General features: G+C 43.8%; 1 protein-coding gene across 1 annotated transcript in view; it reads right to left on the reverse strand.

Moving 5' to 3' along the window:
• Positions 1-9,967, reverse strand: part of LOC311109165 (dihydropyrimidine dehydrogenase [NADP(+)]-like) — a 92,786-nt gene that overhangs the window by 18,629 nt on the left and 64,190 nt on the right. Inside the window, exon 4 of the mRNA XM_084151992.1 lies at positions 2,833-2,920. Coding sequence (XP_084008118.1) covers positions 2,833-2,920 — 88 coding nt within the window. The remainder of the gene's footprint in view (positions 1-2,832; positions 2,921-9,967) is intronic.

Here is a 9,967-nt window from a genome sequence, read left to right on the forward strand (position 1 = left end):
AGAGACGGAATCTACAACAAATATCCAGAAAATCACATTGTATGATTTTTAAGTAATTCATTTGCATTTTATTGCATGACATAAGTATTTGATCACCTACCAACCAGTAAGAATTCCGGCTCTCACAGACCTGTTCTTTAAGAACCCCTCCTGTTCTCCACTCATTACCTGTATTAACTGCACCTGTTTGAACTCGTTACCTGTATAAAAGACACCTGTCCACACACTCAATCAAACAGACTCCAACCTCTCCACAATGGCCAAGACCAGAGAGCTGTGTAAGGACATCGGGGATAAAATTGTAGACCTGCACAAGGCTGGGATGGGCTACAGGACAATAGGCAAGCAGCTTGGTGAGAAGGCAACAACTGTTGGCGCAATTATTAGAAAATGGAAGAAGTTCAAGATGACGGTCAATCACCCTCGGTCTGGGGCTCCATGCAAGATCTCACCTCGTGGGGCATCAATGATCATGAGGAAGGTGAGGGATCAGCCCAGAACTACACGGCAGGACCTGGTCAATGACCTGAAGAGAGCTGGGACCACAGTCTCAAAGAAAACCATTAGTAACACACTACGCCGTCATGGATTAAAATCCTGCAGCGCACGCAAGGTCCCCCTGCTCAAGCCAGCGCATGTCCAGGCCCGTCTGAAGTTTGCCAATGACCATCTGGATGATCCAGAGGAGGAATGGGAGAAGGTCATGTGGTCTGATGAGACAAAAATTGAGTTTTTTGGTCTAAACTCCACTCGCCGTGTTTGGAGGAAGAAGAAGGATGAGTACAACCCCAAGAACACCATCCCAACCGTGAAGCATGGAGGTGGAAACATCATTCTTTGGGGATGCTTTTCTGCAAAGGGGACAGGACGACTGCACCGTATTGAGGGGAGGATGGATGGGTCCATGTATCGCGAGATCTTGGCCAACAACCTCCTTCCCTCAGTAAGAGCATTGAAGATGGGTCGTGGCTGGGTCTTCCAGCATGACAACGACCCGAAACACACAGCCAGGGCAACTAAGGAGTGGCTCCTTAAGAAGCATCTCAAGGTCCTGGAGTGGCCTAGCCAGTCTCCAGACCTGAACCCAATAGAAAATCTTTGGAGGGAGCTGAAAGTCCGTATTGCCCAGCGACAGCCCCGAAACCTGAAGGATCTGGAGAAGGTCTGTATGGAGGAGTGGGCCAAAATCCCTGCTGCAGTGTGTGCAAACCTGGTCAAGACCTACAGGAAACGTATGATCTCTGTAATTGCAAACAAAGGTTTCTGTACCAAATATTAAGTTATGCTTTTCTGATGTATCAAATACTTATGTCATGCAATAAAATGCAAATTAATTACTTAAAAATCATACAATGTGATTGAAGTGTACCTATGATAAAAATGACAGACCTCTACATGCTTTGTAAGTAGGAAAACCTGCAAAATCGGCAGTGTATCAAATACTTGTTCTCCCCACTGTATATATATTGTAGTTTCTATAGAAACTGAAGAATAATAGTATTTTAGAAACTAAAGAATAACAGAAATGTAAGAATAATTCTCATTTGGAATGGCAAAAGACTTGATAGACCTCATAACAGTTCTATAACACTATATCATTTATGTAATTTCACTGGCAAGAAGAATATAGGAAACGCTACTTAGTCTAAATGAATTTCCTTAAAGACAGCATAACTCCATTATGAAGTGAGTCAATCAAAATCGAGGACACTGTTGTATTGCAGTAAATATTCAAGATTTAAGCTTACTGCTCTGTGTAAACCTGATGATCACCTTTATTTGTTAAAATATGATAATGAAAATCTTTCATATCTGAATGATCATGAGTTTCCTGCTTAAATCAAATGTAAAAGCCTCAATAGCCCTATAAAGTTCCCTAGCATTGAAAATTAACAGTCATAGACGTAAAAGTATAGGCAAGGAGCCAATATTGGTTCAAATCCCTCCGGCCGTTTGGGTTTTCCAACAACAAACAATACCATAAATGTAAAAATAGCAGTATGCACCTATTAATATGATTATGCCCGCTTTAGGTTTCATTATGCCATGCAAATAATGTTGCCCACACATATAATATTAGCTAGGCTAAGGTATACATTAGATAATGAAACAACAGGAGGAGTCCTAGATTAAAAACCCTTTCATATTTGTTTCCCTCTATAACAACATTGTGGTAGCCCAACTGTTTATTTCACCACTTTCATCTACACGGACACTGAAATGACTGATTTTATCTGTTTTATAATGTTTATCCCATTCACAAAATCATATAACTTCACTGTAAACAACATTTCTTATCAGACACAGCATGCATTATGCAGGTTTGTTTACAGAGCATCATTAAATAGCAATTTGGCACGCTAGTGTGAGGCTGTGTGTGTGTGTGTCTGGCCTTGATCATATGGATGGAAGCAACATAAAGGGCTATTTTTATACCATGTACTGCTTTTACCCTGGCAGAAGACATCAATTAGAGCTGTTCCTCTCTGAGCTCAGAGCAGGGCTGGGGCTCTCTCTCTCTCTGAATACAGCTGGCTGCTACTGGGCTGGGGGGATCGAATTATCCCAAGCCCATATCAACCAATCAAATACCAAGCCCATGTCTTCACCAATCACAGCTTTACTGGCAACATCCTGCAGACATGGTCCTAAAGAGATACTGGACTGTCTTCTGTCTTTTGTGTTATATTGTGATTTTCTAAGTGATATTACAAATGTTTTAGTCAAAATAGTAATGATAAGACACTTATAAATTGACAAACAATTTGGCATATCAAAGCTTTCATATGAATCATTTGTGTCATTTAGAATAGAAAGGAAGTGAACGGTTACCCTGTTGGCAATACTGGTAATGAATGACTTGATGTCCAGGTTGGTAGGGCAACTTTTCTGACACGGGGCATCTGCACATTTCAGGCACCTACAAAACAGGATGAGAAAAAAGTTGTTGTTAGCGAGCTGTTAGAGGTGTGAGTAATGAAAGAATGAAGGGAGTCTCAAGATGATTAGGCAGGGAGACAGGGAGAGAGGGAGAGAGAGAGAGAGAGAGAGAGAGAGAGAGAGAGAGAGAGAGAGAGAGAGAGAGAGAGACAAATAGAGAAAAAGAGAGAAAGTGGTTGAAGGTATAATAATAATAACAGTGAGAATGAAAAAAAGAGAACAAGACAGAAAGGAAGAGGTAAAAAAAAAAGAGAAAGAAGAACGAGAGAAAAAACGAAAGTCAAAAAAGAGAAAAAAGAGTGAGATGAACAAGAGAGAGAGAAGAGAGAGAAACCCTCCTCTCCACTCCAGCTAGACACATATAATAATCCCAACTTGCAATTCCCTGAGCTCAGTGCAGAGCAGAGTGCACCGGTCTGCCATTAATACCACTTATCACTCTGACAGCAGGGCAGTTATAGAGGGGCTGTAGCCAGGTAGACGGCCACCACCGCCATGAACACACACACACGCAGTGCATGCACACTCGCAACGTGCACACACACACACGCAATGCACACATACAATCACACAGACGCTCCACAGCAAGATGTTTTATTAAACCTGGGTGGTTGATCATCAGCTGACATCACTGTTGACCCATTTTTTTTATTTGACAATAAATTATGCTTTAGCCCATAGCATAACGGATATTGCGGCAGTGTATCTCAGCCCCAAGAATAGCTGGAGACAGAGCACAATGAATGGGGCAGAGGGAAGCGCACACACACAATGCAAAGAGCTGAAAGGCTCTAGAGATATTAGCTTGCATCATGGTTGTAATCTGGAGCTCAATGATTAATACTGGAGGAGGGGCTACTGAGGAGTCTTGGAGAGATGTAGAGCCACACACACACAGGCACGCATCCACACAAACACATATGGTGGGGTCCATAATTATTACCACCCTTGATAAAGATGAGCAAAAAAGACTGTATAAAATAAATAATACAAATACTGAGCTATATTGTATGCTAAAAACATTTGTGAATTGTGTTAATTTATGCTAATACTATTACTCAGAGAAAGAGATTGTGTTTGACAAGTAAAATAAATAAATAAAAAAGATAGGGGTAAAAATGATTGGCACCCGTTTTCAATACTCTAGCACCTTAACCTTGCGAGGATAACGACACTGAGCCTTTTTCTAAAATGTTTTATGAGATTGGAGAACACATTGGGAGGGATCTTAGACCATTCCTCCATACAGATTCAATTCAAACCACAGGTTTTCAAAGGGGTTCAAGTCCGGAGACTGAGATGGCCATTGCAAAATGTTGATTTTGTGATCAATTAACAATTTATTTGTGGATGTTGGGGTTATTGTCTTGCTGGAAGATCCACTTGCAGCCAAGTGTCATTCTCCTGGCAAAGGTAACCAGATTTTTGGCTAAAATATCCTGGTACTTGGTAAAGTTTATGATGCTGTTGACCTTAACAAGGGCCCCAGGACCAGTGGAAGCAAAATAGCCCCATAACATCAAAGATCCACCACCATATTAGGTACTTTTCTACATTTGCTTCTGTTTTTCAACGCCAAACCCACCACTGGTGTGCGTGGTCAATGAGCTCTATTTTCATGTCATCTGACCATAGCACCGGTTCCAATCCAAGTGCCAATGCCATTTATCAAACTCCAGGCGGTGCTATGGTCAGATGACATGAAAATAGAGCTATTTGGTCAAGCACACCAATGGTGGGTTTGGTGTTGAAAAACAGAAGCATACACTCACACACACGTCAAAATGTGCAGAATACATAATACTCACATTTCTGACCTATTTGAATGTACAACCCCTCTCAAACATTAATATAGAATACATTTCCTGTAAAAATATACATTATAGCCTTTGTGCTTTCACTCCAGGTCAAATTGCATTGAGGCATTAATAAAGATGAGATCTAACAGATACATAAATGAAAATCTGTGTGAGGGAGGGAGGGCACCTTCAGTCGGCTGTCTCTCCTCTCCGAAATATTTTTGTTGGTGTGAAAAAGTAAAATAACCTTTACACTCTCTCTCTCTCTCTCTCTCTCTTTCTTCAAGGTAACATTAAAGAGCCTGGGCTGATACAGACACATTATAGACCCTCCTCTATCTATCTCCCACGGCCAGCAGCAGCCCTGGCCAGCGCTTAGCAAATGTCAACAGAAAATAATGCACACACAAAGGCAATCTTATTTGTTCAAGAATCGCTCTAGGTCACAGCAATTCACTGGGGCACGCGGAGCTACACACCACACAGCTTCTCCAAGGAGGACTTTCTCTCTCTCCTCTATCTAGGAGGTACAGCAGGCAGCATCTGTGTTACACTCTCTAGAACACAGTCACAACACAGTTTTAATACAACACAGGCCCCTCTCTCCCTCTCTCAAAACATGGGCTGATTAGCTTTGTGTTCTTTCCTTGTTCCTCTCCTAATAATCAGTGCTTTGAATGCTCTGTATGATGAGTGGATTCCTGCACATTATGAATCGTCAATATGCGGCAGGTACCTAATCTCCTAATTCATTGTTTCCATTATTATGTGGCCAAATGAGCTAGCAATAGAAATGTGCAATTCAATAAAGCCCCACACACCTCTGAGGGGTTTGCAATTTAAATGATTGCTTTTCCCTCAAATAATTATTTTGTCACTACACACAGAGCTGTTCACTGTTATCTTTGTGAAATTAGTCGTTTGCATTGCATTCATATTCATGATGAGGAGGTAATACGGAAAAGAATACCTTCCAGTCTTATCACGCCACTGATTTGATGTCTATAACAATCAGGAAGAGAAATGTCAACTGACAATTAGTTGGACAATAGAAGCCTTTGACAGACTACACAGAACCGAACTGCAGCTCCTGGTAATATTATGTGAAATCTGACATATTGCAACTGCCTGTAGGCACTGCCTATAGCCTTAGAAAACCGTGGTTTAAAGTATTAGATAAAAGCATTTGAAAAAACATCCGGTATTCTGAGGATGAAGTAACATGGGTTTCATAACCATATTCAAGGCCACACTCTCAGCACCATGGACAGCAGTTAAAGTAACACTGCCTTCTTTTACAGTTCAGACATATGTTATAAACCTGTAGCAGTACAAGTATCAGTACAGTATAACATTAGTATAGTAGATATTAACATATGCTGTGTAAATAATTATTGTTATTAACTGCGGTTATGACTGGATCCGGACACAAGGAAACTAGACCTGCAGCGCGCTCTCTCTCTCTCTCTCTCTCTCTCTCTCTCTCTCTCTCTCTCTCTCTCTCTCTCTCTCTCTCTCTCTCTCTCTCTCTCTCTCTCTCTCTCTCTCTCTCTCTCTCTCTCTCTCTCTCTCTCTCTCTCTCTCTCTCTCTCTCTCTCTCTCTCTCTCTCTCTCTCTCTCTCTCTCTCTCTCTCTCTCTCTCTCTCTCTCTCTCTCTCTCTCTCTCTCTCTCTCAGCATGGCAAGATAAATTGTCAAAGTATACATATAACAAAAATGGTGGGACCAACAGCAATAATAATAGTAGTAGTGGAAATGGGATTACCATTAACAGCAACTACAACAACAATATTAATGAGAATAAAAATACATTAAAGCAATAGTAGTAGACCAGTCTCAACATGACAGAGAAGACACATGACATGGTATGAAAGCCAAAACAAAACAGGAAATATTATTGACATTACATTACACTTTTCACTGGCTGTCCCTCAGGTTGTGGCAGGAGGACTCATATTTGGCTTTTCACCCAATAAATATTTTATTTTTTCTTCATCTTTTATTGTTTCAAATTATTTGTACTGAATGATAATTTTGGGAAATAAAGATTCTCTTAGGTCTGAGTATTTATCACAGTGTAATAGGAAATGCAGCTCTGTCTCTACCTCTCCCCGGGGGCAGAGTGAGCACAGCCTGTCCTCTCTGGGCAGCCAGGTTTGCCTGTGACGGCCGGTCTCTATAGCCAGACTGTGCTCACTGAGTCTGTACCTAGTCATTGTTTTCCTCAATTTTCTATCAGTCACAGTGGTCAGATAGTCTACCACCATGTACTGTCTGTTTAGAGCCAAATAGCATTGAAGTTTACTTTCATTTTTTGTGGTGTCTTTCCAATAGGTGATATATTTAAATTTTTGCTTTGTGATGATTTGGTTGGGCCAGATTTTCTGAGTGCTGTCCTGAGGCTCTATGAGGTTGGTTTGGGTTAGTGAACTGAGCCTCAGAACCAGCTGGCTGAGACTATTCTCTTGTTTCATCTCTTGACATAGTAGAGCTGTGTGATGTAATGTTTTGGGGTCACATGTTTTTAGATTGTTGTAAAATTTGATGGGTATTTTTTCTATTCGAATAAGGAGGGGGTATTGGCCCAATTCTGCTCTACATGCGTTATTCCGATTGGATGTTTGTCCCATTTGGTAAATTCATTATTAGAGAGCGGACCCCATACTTCGCTGCAATATAGAGCAATTGGTTCTATGACTGATTGGAACATTTTGAGCCAGATTCTAATTGGAATTTCGATTTTAATATTCCTTTTAATGGCATAGAATGCACTTCTTGCTTTGTCGCTCAGCTCATTCACAGCCATGTGAAAGCTACCTGTGTTGCTGATATTTAGTCCTAGATACGTGTCGTTTTTTGGTGTGTTCTAATAGAACTGTGTCCAAATAGAATTTATATTTGTCATCCTGATTTCCGGACCTTTTTTGGAATATCATTATATTCTGTTTTTTTAGATTAACGTGTGCAGATGATCTAGATGCTGCTGTAACCCCTCCTTAGTGGGAGACAGTAGCACCAGGTCATATGCGTATAGCAGACACTTGATTTCAGTGCTGTGTAGGGTGAGACCATGTGCTGCCGATTCTTCTAATGTTTTTGCCACTTTCTATTAGTTTATAAAAAAGACCTTTGTGCCAAATTGAATCAAATGCTTTCTTGAAGTCTACAAAACACAAGTAGATTTTGCCTTTGTTTTGGTTTACTTGTTTGTCAATTAGAGTGTGGAGGGTGTAAATGTAGTCTGTTGAACAATATTTTTTAACAAATCCAATCTGGCTTCTGCTTAGGACGTTGTGTTCATCAAGGAAATGATGCAGTCTGCTATTTATGATACTGCAGATAATTTTCCCCAAGTTGCTGTTAACGCAAATTCCTCTGTAATTATTTGGGTCAAATTTGTCTCCATTTTTATAGATTGGTGTGATCAATCCTTGGTTCCAAATATCGGGGAAAATACATGCAGTTAGGATAATGTTGAAGTTTGAGTATAGCCAATTTGAATTTGTGGTCTGTATATTTGATCATTTCATTTAAAATACCATCAGCACCACAGGCCTTTTTGGGTTGGAGAGTGCAAAGTCTGTCTAATAATTATTGTTCTGTAATTGAGGTATCCACAGGATTCTGATTCAAGGATTTGTAATTTTTCTTGTATCGCTTGTTGTTCTGGGCTCTTTGTTATATTGCTGTAGAGGTTTGCAAAGTGATTTCTCCACATATTGTCACGCCCTGGCTCTGGGGACTCTAGTATGTTGAGCCAGGGTGTGAGTTTTCATTTGTGTTTGTTCTAGTTGTTGTATTTCTATGTTGGCCAGGGTGGCTCCCAATTAGAGACGGCTGTAGCTCGTTGTCTCTGATTGGGAGCCATACTTAAGTAGCCGTTAGGCATTCATTTGGTGTGGTTTCTTGTTCCGTGTTGGTTTGTGAATGTAACCAGGGACGTCACGTTTTCGTTTTGTTCGTGTGATCATCTATAAATAAATATGTTCGCATTCCACGCTGCGCCTTGGTCCTCCTCTGTTCCCGACGATCGTGACAGAAGAAACCACCAAGACTGGACCAAGCAGCGTGTCCAGGAGCCATCGCCAGGGAGATCTCTAGCAGATCTCCTTCGCCTCCTCGACTGGGTCAAGCCGGGTGAGGAAGAGAAGGGCTGGACTTGGAAGCAGAAGGGCGAAAGTCTGGCGAGGGACATGGAGACCTGGTCTACGGGTAGGAGAGACGCCCAGAACATTTTTAGGGGGGGGGGGCTCACGCCGTGGACGACGGGGCAGCAGGGGGCCGCGATGGAGCGGTTAGTAGAGGAGGCCGCCAGGTTACGGGGGCCACTGGTCACAAAAGGGGAGGAAAGTGTAGAGGCACGGCGAGAGGTACTGGGGTGTGTTACCAGTCCGGTCCGGCCCGTTCCTGATCCCTGCGTAGGGCCAGTGGTGTGTGTCCCCAGTACGGTCCGGCCTGTTCTTGTCCCTCGCACCAAGCCTGTGGTGTGCGTCGCCAGCCCGGTTCGGCCCGTCCCTGCTCCCCGCACCAAGCCAATGGTGCGCGTCGTCAGCCCGGTCCGGCCTGTTCCTGCTCCCCGCACCAAGCCAATGGTGCGCGTCGCCAGCCCGGCCCGGCCCGTCCCTGCTCCCCGCACCAAGCCAATGGTGCATGTCGCCAGCCCGGCCCGGCCTGTTCCTGCTCCCCGCACCAAGCCAATGGTGCGTTTCGTCAGCCCAGCTCGGCCCGCTCCTGCTCCCCGCACCAAGTCAATGGTGCGCTTCGTCAGCCCGGCTCGGCCCGTTCCTGCTCCCCGCACCAAGTCAGTGGTGCGCTTCGTCAGCCCGGTCCGGCCCGCTCCTGCTCCCCGCACCAAGTCAGGGGTGCATTTCGTCAGCCCGGCTCGGCCCGTTCCTGCTCCCCACACCAAGTCAGTGGTGCGCTTCGTCAGCCTGGTCCGGCCCGCTCCTGCTCCCCGCACCAAGTCAGGGGTGCGTTTCGTCAGCCCGGCTCGGCCCGTTCCTGCTCCCCACACCAAGCCAGTGGTGTGCGTCGTCAGTCCGGCACAGCCCGTGCCTGTGCCACCGGTGCCTGGTTCGGCACGGGTCAGCTGCTTCACGCCGGAGCTAGAGCAATCCGCTCCACCAGTGTGCAGTCCAGCTCCGGTCAGCAGGGCCAGACCGGACCAGGGGTACTTTGGGGAGTTAGAGAGGGAGTGGGGATCATGCCCGGAGCCGGATCCGCCGCCAA

This window comes from Coregonus lavaretus (assembly GCF_964263955.1).
Source record: "Coregonus lavaretus genome assembly, chromosome: 34".
In the NCBI taxonomy this organism is placed as follows: Eukaryota; Metazoa; Chordata; class Actinopteri; order Salmoniformes; family Salmonidae; genus Coregonus; species Coregonus lavaretus.